At 41.0% G+C, this 18,697-nt stretch overlaps 1 protein-coding gene and 1 long non-coding RNA gene across 13 annotated transcripts in view; one reads left to right on the top strand and one right to left on the bottom strand.

Annotated features, from left to right (window-relative positions):
- The window catches only part of ICA1 (islet cell autoantigen 1), a 173,692-nt gene extending 160,137 nt beyond the window's left edge, over nt 1–13,555 (bottom strand). For 6 of the 11 annotated variants that reach the window (XM_053609005.1, XM_053609011.1, XM_053609008.1 and 3 more), the window contains exon 1: nt 13,093–13,388. Coding sequence is in view for 3 of the 11 variants with exons in the window: in XM_053609001.1 (XP_053464976.1) it covers nt 13,396–13,555 (160 nt within the window). In the remaining 8 variants the exon portion in view is untranslated. The other 5 variants (XM_053609001.1, XM_053609002.1, XM_053609003.1 and 2 more) reach the window with 2 other exon arrangements.
- On the top strand, nt 12,760–18,393 carry LOC128598530 (uncharacterized). 2 transcript variants are annotated; one of them, XR_008383650.1, is made up of 3 exons: nt 12,760–13,088; nt 13,534–13,581; nt 13,882–18,393. It is a non-coding gene; the product is annotated as an uncharacterized LOC128598530 (long non-coding RNA). The 2 variants fall into 2 exon arrangements; XR_008383649.1 differs by having other exon boundaries at nt 13,480–13,581.
- Nucleotides 18,394–18,697: the final 304 nt, after the last annotated feature.

The following is an 18,697-nucleotide window of genomic DNA, read 5'->3' as shown; positions in this document are numbered from 1 at the left end:
AAGGATGAGAAAACCAGGGTTTTAAAAAAATGGAGATGACTTGTCTAAGATCAGGTAAAAGGTCAATTTCACAAGGAGAAATAATGAAAATGAAATATTAATCAGCCACTTAAAAAGCCTCTTCATCTAGTCCAAGAGACGTTTCTCAAAGGAAAATATTGAATATAAAAGAAACTAAAGAAAAAGCCAAACTGTCTCTAAAAGGCTATCATCTTCAACATTCATAATATTGTAAAATATCATATGCCCACAAAACAAACTACAAACAAATCACAAAACTCAAACTGCTCACAAGGGGTCTGGTCTAGGTACTGCTCCCTCTTTCTCTTGCTTAAAGTTGTCCTTTGAAGGTGAATTTGTGCCATAACCAAAAATCATGGCAGCAATAAAAGGAGGCTGACATTTGCAAACAATAGACCTAAAAGAAATCTACAAGAGCTAATGACATATAACAAATTAGAAGAATAGAAACATAAGAGGAACAAATAGATTTCCTCTGCTAAAGAAAAATTTAATTTTAAAAAGTACTATACAAATTACATTCACCTTTGATTTGTATTTAGGTTTATGTAAATTTCAAATGCCAACTCAAATATATACAGATAATATAATATACGGATTTTAATATACAGATTTAAAATACAAATAATATACAGATTTTAATCTGTTTTTATGCTGGCCTTTTCTCTAAAAGCTTCATCTCAAAAGGTGAAGAATGAAGGAACGCTCTAATCAGACAAAGGTCTCAATCAACTTCCGTAAAAAAATTACACCCTTTAATGTCAGTACAGAGCATTATGAAATGATAGAACAAAATGTCATCTTTAAAATACATTTTAATTGGGATTCAATTATAAAACACGGAAAGCTCTTGTAAATGTTATTTTAAAAGAATGACACCACTTTAATTGTTTTATGGAAGAATAACCTGAGATAAATTACCTTCATCACCTAAGATTATGCTGTCCGATATAGCAGCTACTAGCACATATAATATGAGCACCTGAATATGGCTAGTCTGAATTCAGATGTGCTCTACAAGTTAAATTCACACCAGATTTTGAAGACTTAGTACAAAAAAAATTTAAATGTCCATGAAGAAATCTATATTTTATATTTCTTTATAGTTATTTAAGTTATTTGTTTCAGATTGATATATCTGTATATATTTAAATTTTAGATAATTATATTTATATATGTTATATTTATACATGCATACTATACATTGTTTTACATTTATTTATATTTTATGTTTAGTAATATATTTACTTTTATGTTTTTTGTTGATATAATATTTTGGATATATTGGGTTAAATAAAATCAAATTAATTTCACTTGTTTCTTTTTTGTTTTTTAAACGAAAAATATTTTACCACTACTTTTATGGAATGCTTAAATTACATCGGTGGCTGTTATTTATTTTTACAGTAGCTTTTTATTTTTTAATACCTATTATGCCACAAATTCATAGGGAAAAGGTTCCAGCAGCTCAGGGATGCACCTTTCTGTTGACCGTGACAAAGCTTGCTATCCTATTACTCCATGAATTCATGGGGATAGGTTCCATCACCTCATGCTCCTGCTCAACTGATTCTCTTGGTTCTCCTGTGTTCTATGCTGTACACCTATTATGCCATGAATTCATAGGAAATGGGTTCCAGGAGCTCAGGTGCATTTCCATTGATTCTCACAAAGTGTGCTTCTCCCAGTGGAGCGGGCTGGAGCTTCAGTTGAACCCACATACCTTTTGCTTTGGCTTCCTTCTTTTTCTGATCATTTTCCTTCATGCATTTTAGGAAGCTATCTTGGCCCTTAGAGTATGCTCAATACAAACATTAATCCTCTTGGCAAGAATCTTGCCCTTAACTTGTGTGTTTACAACAATGCCAATAGCATGCTGGGTAAAACTGTAGACTCTTCCAGGTCTGCCATGGTAACATCTGTGTGTCATGCCTTTTTGAATAGGGCCCATTCCCTGATGTCTACAATATCACCTTTCCTGTAGATATGCATGGATATGGCCAAAGGAACAACTCCATGTTTTCCAAAAGGCCTAGAGAACATGTATCAGGTACCTGTCCTCTTTCCATTTGTGTTCATCATTTTGGTGAATTACTGGAAAATGGTGTCTCTGGCTAAAAGGAAGCTGCTATTATATTTTTCTTGGCCAAAGTTGGTTTAGCTAAGGCCTTAAGCAAAATAGCAAAGAGCTAGAAATAAATTCTGTAACTTGGGTCACCAATATTCTATAGTAGGTACAAACATCTTTAAACGGTTCTTTCAGGTCAAGTATGCCTGATTGTTATTCTGTCAGAGATGTCATTACAAAAATAAAATCCTATACATATTTTTAAAATGTTCTATAAATGATTATACTCTATATTTTCATGTGAATTGTTTTTAAAAGGTCCAAATCCATGTGCAAAATGTACTATTTGCTTTAAATCAGATTCATGTGAATGACAAGCAAAATGGATGGGCTACTGTAAGGCCATCAGAAGTGAATATACAAGGTTTCCTCGCCTCTCTATATAAAATATATACCCACACGTATAAAATGTATACATATATTTATAAAGGAAACATACAACACACCTTGAATTACATGGAAGAATGAACTATGTGTGTATACTTACTTGAAGATTTTTTTCAACCACAGGAGAATCAAAAATATAGGATTGGTGGGATGCAAAACCTACAGATATATAGGGATAACATTTGTATATGTCTGGGGTCTGATAATTAAGTTTGTAAACTAATGCTAGAAAAATTGCTATATACCTCACTGCTGAATATTACCACACTGACCTTCAAAGTACCCATCTTGGGAAGCTATGCTCTGATACCAGTGCCTAGTCCACCTTTGAAAACCATTTTGGAACTCTTTTTTGAAATGACCATCAGAGCTGTCATTGTGTGGCACACATTATATGGTACATGCAACAATAATAAATGTCACTCAGCAAGACATTGCCATGCTGACATGGACACATGCCACTTTTCATGTTGACATGAACACAGCTGTGAGACATTGATATACCGAGGTTATGAAACCTGAGTTGTATGTGCAGTGCTGCCAACGTTAAGTGCATTGTGGCAAGTTCACGAACTTAATTGTAAGATCTTATATAATGACAGCTGTGATGTTAATCCCAGAAAAAGAAGTTTCCAAATTGCTCTGAAGGGTGGAGTAGGTGCTGGCATCAGTGTATAGCTTCCCAAGGGGAGCACTTCAAAGGTGACCCATGGTGATATTCAGCAGTGAGGTATGTAGCATTTTTTCTAGGATGAGCTTGCAAACTTAACTGTGAGAGTCTGATACATGCAGGGCAGACTGCTGGACTTCAGCAGGTATGAGTTTTTGTATTTGAGAGTGCTTCTCTGATACCCTTGTATGCCAGAGGACTATAATTCATATATAAATTGGAAGGTATGAATGATTAATAACACATGTGGAGGAATAATATGAATGTGAGGACCATAATTACATGAAATTGCACATAAGCATAAGGTCAGCAATCACAGGATAATTAGGGAGACACAAATGTTTGCAAAGATCTCTTCCTTTAAGGTTAAATTCATAATTTGAAGCCTCCTAAAGAGATGATCTAGCAATTTGTTACGACTCCACAGGATGTCCTAGCTGACAGCTAGAGAGAATTTATAGACCATTTAGTCCACTCTCCTCTTTTCACTGATGAGGGAACTGAGGCCCAGGACTGAAGGAAATTTCCCAAGGGCCTGAGTCAGCCTTGTTTCATTAGTCTTCAATTACTGAAGTACAGACACACCACTATGTGGTTTATGAAATGTTCACACTGTGCACAGCACCTATGAACAGGCCACCACAGCTCCCTTCTCTGAAAATGGCATGCATTTGGGGACTCTGCTTGGTTAAGTTGTGGCAGGTGAATCATGTTTGAGTTTGGGCTGGCTTACAAGCAAGGAATGCAGGCAGTCCAGGCAGGCGAGGGAGGAGCAAGAAAGGGACAGTACAAGTCAGTAGCAAAGGGGAGTAGACAGAAGGATAAAGCTCTATATGTCTACATGCCCCCAATAACAGATCCATGCTTGCCTCTACTGGGCCGTCTGCTTAGTGTTATTTGAGAACTAATAAAAGATCCCTTTTCCACATTCTCTCCACTTGCTCAGGGAATAAGTTTATGGGATTAAAGAGCAACAAAGTCCAGAGCTCATAAGATACAAGATTAGTTGTATGAGGGTCAGGAAAGACAGGGCCACTGGGCATATGCCTGGTAGGGCAGGCCTGGAAGAATCACCAGGAAGGCCCTGAGCTCCAAGTCAGGAGTGCGGAGAAGAGGAAGACAGGAAGCAGAAAGAGGGGAGTGGTTTGGCACCAACACAACAATGTACACACTTTACAGTGATGTCAGTGCTGCTTATGGCGACACCGAGAATACAGCGTTGCATAAGGACATTCAACCCCTGGGCCTCAGGGAGCAGTGAGTGGAAGAAACTCTTCGGGGTAATGACAAACAGTCTCCCTCCCCTTGTACTCTGGGGAACCATGGCCTTGACATTGTGCCAGGCACCTTCTCTCACAGCTCCCACTGTGAGTGCACCCCTGCTCACTTTTTTACAACTGCCCTGCAACAGGACCACAGCCCTTGCTGTTCCCTTCCTTGTCTCCCACTCTGGGGCCCCTCCCCACCTTAGGCCATCTGTTACCTCTTCCCTTTCAAGTTAATCAACCTCCCTGGCTTTCTGCCCTCAGCCTGTCCTTCAACCTCGTCTGGTTACCATCTCCTTCCTTTTCCTCACAGCTCTTCTAAGTCCACACTGTCTGCTTTCTTTTTCCACCAGACAGGGAAAGTCTTCCATTGCAGGGCAAAACTCAAGGTCTCATCTCACTTGACCTTCAACTGTACTCCTTTCTTTCCCCCTTGAAATTCTTTCCTTTTCTTAAGAAATATTCTCTGTATTTTTGTATCTTTTCAATTTTCTTTGTTAGCTTTTCTACCTCTGTGCCCATATCTCAAATATCAATCATCTATAAGGTTCCAACCCCTCGGCTGCCTGCTATTACACTTCACTTGCTATCTTTTGGTGATTTTATATACTCCAAGTCTTCAACCACCAGCTGTATGCCAAAGGCACTCTCCAGAACTCCAGATTCACATTTCCTGACTTTACTAGGGCATCCCAAAGGCACTTTAAATTCAGAATATCTAAAACTAAACTTCTCTCTCCTCATCTTTACTCCCTTCCAGGGTCCTCTCTGTTAATTAGCAGCAACTAAAGCCACTGATGGCCTGAGTAGGAAATGACATCTCTCTAATCTTTTTCAACCAGTTTCCAAGCTCTCTCCATTCTACCTCTACAAGTGGTTAAATGCATTGTCTCCTTTATATTGTCACAGAAAGGCCTTAGCCTAGGCCTTAAGAAGCAACACTATCCCTGATCTGAACTATTACTACAAAATAGAAATCTAAATCTTGCTTTCTCTTGCCACTAGAGAAACTCCAAGCATCTTAGCAAAAACCACAAGCCCCTTCATATCCTAGCTCACTTCCCTCCCACACTTTACTATACCTCACACCGAACAATCACTTCTGGTCATTTTAGAATGCTAGAGCTTCCCTAAATATACTGTCCCACTTCAGTGCTTGAGATGATTCATTCCACTTGGAAAGTACTCTCCTTTGTACAAATGACCAAATTAAAACTTACATTAAGACTCTCCTCTCGTATCACCTCCTCAGTGAAGCCTTCCCAGCACAACCTCTGCCTGTTGCCCTCTCCCCTAGGGAAGCGCCACTCCTGGGGAATGATGAAGAACTGACTGCCCCATGCTGGTGGTGCCACTGCACATCCACTGTGCTCCTGCAGTGAGCTAAGAACATCTGAATCTCTTGCACCAGACTGTAGGTTCTTTGAGATCAGGAATCCTTAAGTTCATCTTTTCCTCCTTAGCACTAACGCAGCACCTGAAGCACAGTATGGGCAATAATTATGTGCTACTGTTTACTGAGCACTTTGCCTGTGAAGCACATAACACCATCATCTTATCTCCATACAATATGGAGTGGTATCATTCCCATTTTGCAAGTGAGGAAAAAATGCTTTAAAAGGTGACATCATTTGCCCAAAGTTAACAACTAGTAATCTCAATCAAGTCCTCTTTGGATTCCTAAGATTATATTTTTAATCCCTCTGGTCTACTTCGGGATGAAAGGAGGCTGTATTTCTATGAAAACAATCTCTCCCAATCACAGGCTCAGGTGATGTATTAGCTCAAATCCATTGCCACATGGCACTGCTAGGTACAACAAAGTCTGCAAATGTTGATGAGCTCCTCCAGCAATCAGGGTTCCTATGCATAAGGAAAGGAGGCACCATTTGTCAAAATTAGCTCTTTGGTCTCTGATTTCTACCTGGGAGACATCTCAGACAAGGCTGGATTTCCACTAAATACTATGAAGCTTCAGACATTGGTGTCTCTGCTCTATTCTGGGAACAGAGAAGCAAAATGAGTGATCATAATAATGGTAAGTAACCAGGATGGATTTTAATGTGTGTGCTCTTGGAAAGTAGCTGCAATCCTTTAGAGTCACTTCTTGTATAAATACTAGAGGGCCTTTCTTGTCTCCAATCTAGACTCTTAGGGTTAACAATAACCATTGTCTATATATTCAGTGGTCTTTCTCTGAACACGTGTCTCAAGCTTCATACTCCACAGAGATTAGGGATGAAAGGAGGTTAAAGGGGCTACAGGGAGGTGGGAGAGAATTATGGACTTCTGGACAAGAAAGTTGGAAAGGGTCCTAAAGTGAAATGAGGAATTTTGGATGGGTAAGTATGACTTACTTAACCAAGTATCTGCTGTTCTCACAAATTATATCCTCCAGCACCTGGGACACCTGACCTCTAGCCTGTGAATGATCCCTCCCCCACAAAACAGAGACAATGATTCCCCATAAAACAAAGATAAGGATCCCCGTCACAGAAAAATGCACATCGTCCTTGCCACAAACATCCCAGGACTAACAGATACTGTCATACTATCACTACTAAAATAATAGTTAATACTTATTGAACAAGAATAAAGAAAACTGGATTTATGTGACAACTGAGGTAAACCACAACCAATGAAACCAGGACAGCATGCACAAAGGCTTGAAGGGAACCAAAGGGAATTCTTACAGATAAACATACGAGGAATTGGGATGAAAGTACTTAGACTTGTGTACTGCCTTTGTGTGGCGTCTCCTCTCACTCTTCAAGGGGGACCCTCTTCCCCTCTCCTGGAAAAGTACATGCTTACCTATGCTTTACTTTAAATACAATATACTCTTTTTCTTTAATTTAAATAACTTTGCTTCTAGACTGCTATTTTGGAGTCCAGTTGCCTCACTTTCCACTCCCCCAGTCTCTTGTTCTCCCCTTAACTCAGCCAAACTTACTAGTTCTGCTGGGTGAACTGAGTCCACCCAGCTGAAAGAAGAATTCTCACCTGTAACACAAAGTACGGCATTCCACTGTCTTTTTCAGTCACCCTCTTTTAAGTCCATGTATTTTCTGCTGATTGTATTCTAACATTGACCCCTGCACCATTCTCTTTTTTTAATATTGGTTCCCTATTTTCTACTAAAACCTCTACTACCTCCACAACTATCCTGCACATAACTGAAATTAGTCCTACACTTACACTGATTAATTTAATGCTGCCAACTCACAGATGATCAAACCTGTCCAAGGCCACTCAGCTAGTAAGGGACACACATGTACATCAGGCTCCAGACATTGGGCTGTTTGCCAGATTTTCCCCCTTACCTCCAAACCTTAGTATACACAGATGCTCTGTTGGGAAGTCTCTCCCCACTCCCAAACCTTATTCGCCTGCTGAACTACTATTGCTCCTTTAAGGCTCAACTCAAGGGTAACCTACTTCATGAACCCTCCTAGGTTTTCTCTGCCCTCTGTCCTGTCTGGATGGGGTACATCTGCCCTAGTCTCATCAAGCCCCTGTGCTTCTCCCCCCATACCTCCCTACTTTTGCTGAAAGGATTCTCTGTCTGCCTTACCAGGCCTAGGCTCCTCCAGAGCACAGTAGGTCTGGCTCTCACCCTAGGATTCTCAGCATTTAGCAATGTGCATAGTACATGGCATTTATACAACAGGTGCTTACTGAATACCAAGGGAGTCACCCCACTTCTCTGATTTGTACAAAAGCCTGGTGAATTATGTCATCTAACTCAGCAAGACAGACTGGTGATTTTCATTATAAATTACATAGGGTGTGGTTTTCCCAACTTGTCATGAACTCATTTTCTCTCATTAGGTTTACACTGGGACAAGTGGTTACCACTGATGGAAGACCTGCCACTTTTCAGACACTGAGATGTATGCTTTACTGCGTCACTGCTTATACTCCCAACGCTGCCAAGTCAACATCATCCTTGTTTATGATAAAGTCTAAAATCCATTATCTTAAGTGGCCTAGAGTTAGATAAAAGGAAGGCTTTGTTTAAAAAGCCAAGATGTAGAAACAACCTAAATGCCCATCAACCCAGGAATGGATTAACAAACTGTGGTATATGTACAACATGGAATACTATTCAGCTATGAAAAAGATGGAGACTTTACAACTTTGTATTAACCTCGATGGAGCTGAAACACATTCTTCTTAGTAAAGCATCACAAGAATGGAGAAGCAAGTATCCACTGTACTCAATATTAATATGAAGCCAGCAGACAAACTAATATACACCCACATAAGAGAAAAAATTTAATTCAAGATGCAGGGAGGGGGAAGGAAGGAAGGGGAGAGAAGGGAAGAGGGAGGGGGATGGGTGTGCTCCCACTTAATGGGCACAATGTAAGGGTACACGGCACACCTTCTGGGTGCAGGACACTACAACAGGGACTATACCTAACAAATGCAAACACTGTTACCCAATTGTTTGCAACCTTATATTAATCTGAAATCAAAAAAATTAAAAGCCTGTATAAAATGCCTGCTCACACATAGTCATCTCTGTCCTAGAGAGCTTCATTAGTATTTGTAAAAATTACTTACAGACCTCCCCCCAGAAAAACAAAAATGAAAACTATGTTAATTTGTTGCTAGAGCAGTAAAAGAGTGGTCCATTAGGATTTATAGAGATTGCAAGGCAAATCAATGATACGCATTATTCAAGGCAAATCATGCCTACAGTCCTTATGAGATACATGGGGACTATAATACCCTTTTAACTCAAAAGGAGTTGAGTAACAATTAAGGTCATGATTGCCAAAGTGCTTTGTGAAGAAAGAGGGGCAGAGGCTCATTATAGAGCATTGTGCTGGATAGTTTGGTACAGTGTTTATCAAATAGCTGTGGAACACCCTGGGCATTAGAGTTGCCTAAGCAGCAGATGGGGGAAGCCAGGCTGGGAATCCACCTTTAACAAGACCCCAAATGATTCTCTAGGACACTAAAGTTTGAGAAATACCAGGTTACTTCAATGCTTCTCAAATTTTAATGTACACATGGGGATCTTGTTGCAAGTTAAGAATTGAATTTGGTGGGTCTGCGGTAAGAAGGGCAGGCAGGCTAAGATCCTACATTCCTAACAACCTCTCAGGGGAAGGCAATGCTGCTGGTTCCTGGACCACATTTGACTGGCAGGGGCCTGGAAGATTTATCCCCACTGGAACAAATTATCCTGGACTACAGACTGTACACCACCCCCCTCCCACTCCCCCCAAACCCCACAACTTCATAGAGTATTTTCTACCAAGCCCAGGGTCTCAGTATTGGTATAAAACTGAACTACTGAAAATCAAATTGGAACACATTTCCTTTCACAGATAAAGCAGTAGCATCCTTTTCCAACACACATACCATATATTTAGCATGTGAAAGAATAATTTATGGTGACTACTTGAGTCCTATTTACTGTGCAAAACATTATATAAAATCTCTAATCCCCACCCCAACCCTAAAAGATCCTCCTGTTCTATAGATAAAGAAATGGTGATTTAGAGAACTTTATCACATGGCTAGCTGGGTGTTACAGCTGAGCTTCCAATCCTTTTCTATCCAGACCCAAAGCCTGTTTGTCCTCTGTACTCCTTCACAGTGCTAGCATACAAAACTGTATCAGATTGGGTGACAAGAAAAAAAAACAGAGAAGAGGGTGGCGCCTGTGGCTCAAAGGAGTAGGGTGCTAGCCCCATATGCCAGAGGTGATGGGTTCAAGCCCAGCCCTGGCCAAAAAAAAAACAGAGAAGAAATGTTTTTCCTCTATCAGTTTTTGAGTATAAGGCTCTGCTGAGGCAGAATCTGATGGTGGCGGGTGATTTTCTGGAGAGATTTTACTGAAACACATGTACACATTAGTCATCTAGGTCTCATCCTTCTCCATGGTTCCCATAAAACTGATAATGCAGATGGAATAGAAAGGACACCAGGGACCAGACCCTTCATCATAAACGCTGCTACCTCCCCTCAGGCTTCCAGCTGTTAGCTCAGCTAATAAAGAGGAAACATTCCCCATGATCCTGTGGCCTGCCCCCTTCCTTACCCTGTCTTGCATGAGGTTCTCTTGTAACCTTAAAGTTCACCCCCAACCCTGGTTTACCCTCCCTGTCCTATCACAGGTGCCATGCCGCCTTAGCTCTGCTCACACCTGAAAAAATGCACTGTTTAGTCAAGTACCTTGATAATGAAGCAATTTTGAATTATTTTCTTTTGAATAACAAAATTTTCTGTACTTTTCAGAAGGTCGGCGGTGAGAGAAATGCACCATAACAAAGATGCTTAGAGAAAGCATTCAGTTACTCAGGTGTATCCAACGAGGGTCAAACAGCCAGAAAATAAACCACTCAGTGTCTTCAACTTTCAGTGGTCCATGGGTGGTGGATTCAAGATCAGTTTTTAGTGGTCTCTCTATTATTACAAGTAGCCCTCTGTAGCTTAATTGTTAGGTTTTCCAAATATTCATCCTTAATAACAATACAAATATTTACCACATCTACAGTTTAAATAATATATAGTATTAGTCTCAAACGTGGTTCTCAACTTTCCTTATGCCACGACCCTTTAATACAGTTCCTGTGGGTCACGAACCACAGGTTGAGAACCACTGGTCTAAGACCAAACAGCAATATTTGAGCCATAAAGAATTAGAAACTGGGGTGGCGCTTGTGGCTCACTGAGTAGGGCGCCAGCCCCATATGCTGAAGGTGGCGGGTTCAAGCCCGGCAACAAACTGCAATAAAAAAATATCCGGGGGGCGGCGCCTGTGGCTCAGTGAGTAGGGCACCCGCCCCATATGCCGAGGGTGGCGGGTTCAAACCCAGCCCCGGCCAAACTGCAACAAAAAAATAGCCGGGCGTTGTGGCGGGCGCCTGTAGTCCCAGCTGCTCGGGAGGCTGAGGCAAGAGAATCGCGTAAGCCCAAGAGTTAGAGGTTGCTGTGAGCCGTGTGACGCCACGGCACTCTACCCGAGGGCGGTACAGTGAGACTCTGTCTCTACCAAAAAAAAAATATATATATCCGGGTGTTGTGGCGGGCGCCTGTAGTCCCAGCTACTCGGGAAACTGAGGAAAGAGAATCGCCTAAGCCCCAAGAGTTGGAGGTTGCTGTTAGCTGTGATGCCACGGCACTCTACCAAGGGTGACAAGGTGAGACTCTGTCGCCCCAAAAAACAATTATAAACTGACTTTGTCCCTACGGTATTCTCTGCAAAGAATGTATCAGAAATAAAGACCGAAACCTAAAAAGAAATCTTTAGTTTGAAAACTCATCTAAAAGCATTTGTGTGTTTTAACAGAAAGTAAGAGAAGCATTTGTGTGTGTGTTTTAACAGAAAGTAATAGATTGAACACTAATTTCAAACTAGTAAGCTTGTCCCATTTCACTGCCCTACCCCCACCCCCAGTTCAGATCTCAGATCTAAACCAGAGGGCCACAGAAGCCAACCTGAGACTTTCTGGAGAGATTTTACTGCAACATATGTACACAAACACGTTTTCAGTGAGTCATAATTTACAGACCTTAATGGACAATGAATGCCTTCTGTGCCCTTTTTCTGCGTTCAGTGTCATTCCCAAACCAGCTGGCGATATATTTCCCAGGCCCTGATAATTTTTATACAGTTACCAGATCTCAGTTACTAAGGCTGTCACCTACGTCTATGGCTAAAACCCTTTCTTGCGCTGATATTTTTTTATGCTACCTAAAAGAACATGATACTCTCCAACTCTTCCCTTACCAGGTAGTTAATGCCTTTCTCCAGCGTAAAGGGCGCGATACTTTTAAGATCCCAAAGATAAGGGACTTTGGGACACTACAAATAAATACAGTGGGAAAGGTTAACTGAGACCCGCTTGGAGGAAAAGGCAAACCTAACAACAGGATATGTTCGCTTCTAGAGGAAGCAGGAGCCCCGGGGCAGGAAAGGCGGAGTCAGCAGCACCCAAAGGAACCGGGAGCGCCAGGGTTTGCAAGAACCTGGCCTGCGGAGGGACTCTTGCCCTTGCCTAGTCCGAGACTAGTGAAGCACCTCGCCCACAGGGGACCAAGATCAGGCCTCCTGGCACTAGAGATTATAAAAAGCTACCCATCTGCTCTCTGTCGCCACTGCCAAAGACTGGCAACCAGGCAAAGAGAAAAGGCAAACACCAGGCGCCACGGCAGGTGAACTTGTCAACAAGTCAGCCCTGGACGCAAGTCCCTGCGCGGAAGGGACATCGGAGCCCCGGACTGGAGCCACTGGGAAGGCGAGGCGCGGCGTGGGTGGGTGGGGTGGCGTGGGTGCCGGTGGTCCCAGCGCCGGGGCGAGATCCGGGCCGGAGCACGAACGCTTCCCTTCCGCGCCCCCGGGGCTGACGCACTCTCATGGCGCGCGCATCCTTCAGACCTTCCGAGGCCGGAGGGGGAGGCGGGGAAGGAGAAGGGGCTGACGCTGTTCCCTCTCTGGGATCAGGCACCGGATGGGGCGACCCGCCTGTCACCCGCCACCCTCGGAGGGCAGAGGAGGCAGCCCCTAACCGCGCCCTCGACCGCCCCGGCTGCCGGGCGTCTCCCGCTGCAGCACGAAGCTCGCCCGGCGCGCCCCCGCCCCGGCCCCGGAGGGCAGGTACCTCGGAGCCCCGGCCCCCAGGAGCCTCGCGGCGGTGGTCGGAGCGTCCCTCCGGCTCCCTGGTCCGACGTCGGCGTCAGAAGGCGAGGGAAGGGGCGGGGGAGCGCAGGAACCGGCCCTTCCTGCGGCGACCGCCGCCAGCCGGAATAGCAGCCGGCGGAGCCCCTGCGCGCCGCAGCGCAGCGCAGCGGCCGGGGGGAGCCGGCGCCCTCGCCTCTGTGCCGGCGCCGCGGCCTCCTCCCCACGGCTCGACGCCCCCTCCCGGCGGGACCCCCGACCCGGGAGAGGGCGGCGCGGTCCTCACCTGGTTTGGGGCGGGTCGGGGATGCGGGAGTGAGTCTCTCTCTCTCTACTCCCTGGGGTCTTTCCTCGACCCCCATCTCCTGAGGTATCCGTGGCTCGCATGTGCCGCCCGGAGTGACCCCGCCCCGGCTCTCCGCAGGTGTTCCACGTGTCCATAGCATTTGCGTCACAATGAACTGGCCGACAGGTGAGAGTCATGGTGAAAGCCACAGCGAACGCCCCAGGGTTTCCTCTGTGGCAAAGGGTGTGCCCTTTGCTTCCAGGTCAGATTTCCTTAGGGTAGAAAGGAATTCATGACCTTAATGCCAAGTTAAGTTACCGGGGCTTCTACCTTGAAATCAAATTTAGACTTAAAGAAAAATGGCCGCGTTTGAAAAACAACGTATAGTCTATTTATTTTTTTTCATTTTCGTCTATTCTCATATTTTTTAAATTTAAATTATTGACATTTATAGCAGTTTCATCTTCTCTTACTTTTCGTCACCAGGAAAGAACCAAACCTTTGTTTCTGGATTACCCTGCGGTGTACAGATCACATGAAGAAAAGTGTTGGAATACGTGCCTCCTAGCTGACATGAAATCCCAACGTGCTATCGTTCCATTCCTGGCTATGTTGGATAATCATAAATAAGTTCATCAAGTAGTCACTGGTTGAAACAACTTATCAGCATGAAAACAAAGTTATTGAATACTGATGCAAACAAATCTGAGATCCATAGTAACTAATGGGGTTGCTCACAATGTGCTGGGTAAATACTGTATGCTTTCCATTTAATTTTTACAGCAAACCATTACTATAGGTAAAATCATTATTCCTATTTTAGAGATGAGGACTGCCCAGAGTGCCATAAAGGGATTCTTGACCAGGTGTTTGAATATGAACCAAAAGACTTAGATTAATCTCAAGATAGCGTATCTTGTAAGGATAGGTAGAGAAAAATTATAGAAGATGTTGACATTTTATTAGAAAGGGAAGAAGATGGCACAGCCCCACAAATTTAAGTAATTTATAAAGTTATTCTTTGGGGATTCTGTGTGTCACAAATTTGAGCCTGTTGCAGGATAACCCAAAATATGGCATTGAGTAAACATCAGGCCCTTGATAAATGTTTATTAATAAACAAATATTGAAGGAATATGGTCTACGAAATAGGAAATTATTGAAAAGCTAAGATACAGGAAAAATTTGGGGAGAGAAAAGCATTGCTCCTATTTATATGACTTTATAAGAAACATTCAAACCAACCTAGTAACAAGCCAAATGATTTTGCTGTTTGTAAGAGTCTTTAAATACGAAACAAAGACTTCTTTCAAAAGAGAGATAATTAACATTTTATTTTAAGATATACACTTGATTCCAAGAACTGCTAACTAATATGTAAAGATATATTACCAAGAGTTAAAAAGGAAAAGCATAATATTTTTTAGCAGAATGGAATGCATTGGAAGTATTCAATAAATACATTGACTGAATGTATTATCAGTTCATTGAAGCACTAAGAAAGGAATAGATACACAGGAAAGTATTTCCTGACTCTGTAATGTTCTTCTTTCCACCAGTAGTGATTTACTAGGTACATGAAAATGTGTAAGAAACCCCATTTATCAAAGCCTGGCTTCAAGACAGACATTTACATTTGTTACAAGAGAGCAACTTGAATGGCAGGTTGCTTATAGTATGTTCAGAGCATCTCTTCAAAATGGACATGATTGTTACAAAACCAAGGGGGGAAGAAAAGGAAAAACCTGATATGTAACTAATTACTCAGGTTCCCTTTTACCTTTCTAAAGGCTAAGGTATATACAACCGGTCACAGAGGCTGAGTGGCTTCAAGGGCTGTGTCTAAAAATGAACAAATAGGTGATATAAGCATTATCTAGTCAACATGGCACTGAAATTCCCTAGACTCTGAGAGAAGTAAGAGAAAACTTTAAATAACTTCTCATCAGTCTATTTTTGTCCTAACAGAATGATATTTGAGGAAGGAAAAATAAATTCCTGCTCATTCTGTATCACTACAATGATTGCTTTTCCTTACAATTTAAAAATCATTCTAACTATAACACTTGTTTCTAGATACCAAGTTGTTGATTCCGTTTTGCAGAGCACCCACAAGGTGGTAGGAAGAACCTGAAACAGTTTCCAAGAAAAATGGCTACTGAAAGACAGGATCTGTAATTAGATGGAAATTACATTTTCCAGAGTACAATGGGATGACAAACTTCTCCATAGAAAAAAATTCTTACATATTCAATACGATAAATTTTTCAAAAATGTCCCAGTGTCAAGATGTGCTAATAGGACCACATGAGTTAAGATTTGTGTGAAGGTACTGTTAATAAGATACAGAAATAATAGTGGATTAAATGAGAAAGGGGTAATTTTCTCTCACTTAAGAGAAATTGGAAGGTAGGCAGTCTGGGACTGGTACGATCTCTACTATGTCATCAGGATGTTGACCTTTTATTCTATTCTATCTTTAGCAAAATGATATTGTTTAAAGGCAAATCCAGTAAAATATGTAGAGAAATCAGAACCTTCATGTGCACTGTTGATGGAAATATAAAATGGTGTAGCGACTTTGTAAAATGGTCGGGCAGTTCCTCAATTAAACATAATTACTGTATGACCCAGAAATTCCACTTCTAGGTATTGAGAAATGAAAACTTACGTCTACACAAAAACTATTGCACAAATGTCTATGGTAACATTACTCAGAATAGTCAAAAAGTCAAAACAACCCAACTGTCCAGTAGTGGACAAATGAATTATTTAAAAAGTAGTATATTCATACAGTGCAATATTATTCAGTCATGCAAAGGAATGAAATACTGATACATGCTACAACTTAGATGAATCTGGAAAACATTATGTTGGGCAAAAGAAAGTAGTCACAAAGTCCATATATTACATTATTCCATTCATATGAAAATCCTGGATAGGGAAATCCCCTGAGGCAGAAAACAGATTAGTGGTCATTTAGAGAGAAATTATGGGAGGATAGGATGTCAGAGCTAAAGAAGGATAGGACGTCTGTCTGAGGTGTTGAAAATGTTCTGAAATTGGAAATGGTGATGCTTATCTGTGGATATACTAAAAAACATTGAATTGTGCATTTTATAATTCATGTGAATTATGTCTCAGCAAAGCTATTCAGAAGAAAAACAATTGGTGTTCTTATATATTTTGGTTTTTTTTTTTTTTTTTTTTTTTTGGCCGGGGCTGGGTTTGAACCTGCCACCTCTGGCATATGGGGCCGGTGCCCTACCCACTTGACCACAGGTGCCACCCTGGTGTTCTTATATATTTTATTGATGCACACATACACCGAGAAAATTCAATATCTTTTCCAGGAATAGTTGCAGTATAAGAACAATATGATGAACCCCAAATATGTGAATTATTCGCAAATTTGTTGATGCTGTACAAATTCTACTAGAACTGAAAAGCTAAATATGAGGTAATTGGACAGAGAAACCTGCTTATGGAAGACAGAAATATCTCAGGTCCATGCATGGGATACCTATGATAGAAATCTCCTCTTACACAAATATTTACAAGCATCCTCTAGTGTTATAACATCTCAGCCTTCACAAAACAGCCTTCCTTGTTTTAATGAATGAAGAAGCAACCTGTTCACCTATGAAAACAGTCTTTATAGTACAGACAATAGTAAGTTTCATGGAATTGGACTTAATAGCAAAGGAGTGAAATGGTCCTTTGTCCTGAGAAACTAATATTAATCGAGGATACCACTGAAGGTAAAACACAACCAACTCTCCCCACCTCAATGCCCGCCTCAATCTGTACCAGCCATAAAAACCAAAAGGAAAGCAAAAGTAAAAAAAATAAGAATTCTGGCCCCAAGGCCCCCAAGTTTCTACCTTAATTCTTAAAAAGAACACAAATTTCTGAGACATTTTCAAATAATTATAATATAATATATATATAATAATATTAAATTGCATATTAAATTAATATATCATATATTAAATTCATATTAAATTATATATTATAATTTATATTGTGTAAACAATTTACTTACAGAAACAGTTCATGTAGGAAAATTAGTTTTTCAGGAGTTGTTTCCTGATGTCCTATCGGATACTTTTAGCTATGTAATTCTAAGGCTTTTTAGTGTTTGCCAGATGACAAATGATAATCTAAAATGAATTGGATTAGCAATGAACTTGTCTAATGTGACTGGAATAGTGTCATATTCCTAATACATAAGAATATATATTTATTTATTTTAAGTAGAACTTGAGCCGTTGGCCATCTCTGGCCACAGAACAATGTATACTGAATCAGTAATCTCTCTTTTTTGAATGTATATGTATGTATTGATATAAATGTATGTATGGGCACACACATACTATTCATTTAAATAGAATACAATCAATTTTATTGTTGATATATATTTCTGATATTGTAAATGTTCCTTACAGTCTCAGCCAGCATGAACAGGTGAGGCAGAATGCCCTTCTTTCTCTTGGCAAATGGGCACCAAAAGGTATATAATGTTCTACCATTCATGCCACACAGAAATGTAAAATCCTTTACAGCTCTGAAATCCTTTTATTTCCTGACTTATCTTGGGCAGCATGATGTGTACTTATGGTATCTGCCCCATAGCACAGGATGTTAAGATAGAGCATAAGCTATTGTTATTATCATTGTGTTTACTAAGAGCCATGCTTATAAATCTCTCCAAAGCTCAGTTCAGAAACAAGAAAAAAATCACTTTCCCATCAGAGTTGCTGGGAAATGTGAAAAAAAAAAAAGTTTTAAAATTATTAAAATGATTATATGTTTTTTATTTGTGTTAGAAATTTAAAGGAAGATTGAGTTAAATTTCATTGGCAAAAATAAAATCATTTATTCCTGGATTGTGTAATACTTAAAAATGAATTGGATATACTCAAGAACATGAACTAAGTACCTTGGCCAATTTAGGTTTCATTCCTGTGATTATTTATACTCTCTATGTAGCAAAACAAACTTTTGTTATACACGCAGCAGAGCTCGTTATATCTTTAGGCAAATTTGTGCATACATGTGAATATAGAACAAATGTTTAATTAGTAGCATTAATTTTTTTTTTTGAGACAGAGTCTCAAGCTGTCACCCTGAGGAGAGTGCTGTGGCATTACAGCTCACAGCAACCTCAAACTCTTGGGCTCGAGGGATTCTCTTGCCTCAGCCTCCCAAGTAGCTGGGACTACAGGCACCTGCCACAACACCCGGCTATTGTTTTTTTTGTGGTTGTTGTTGTTTAGCTGGCCCAGGCCGGGTTCAAACC

Source organism: Nycticebus coucang, chromosome 11 (genome assembly GCF_027406575.1).
Source record: "Nycticebus coucang isolate mNycCou1 chromosome 11, mNycCou1.pri, whole genome shotgun sequence".
Taxonomy (NCBI): domain Eukaryota; kingdom Metazoa; phylum Chordata; class Mammalia; order Primates; family Lorisidae; genus Nycticebus; species Nycticebus coucang.
Note: the sequence above shows the minus strand (reverse complement) of the source record. Positions and strands in the feature narration are given on the sequence as shown.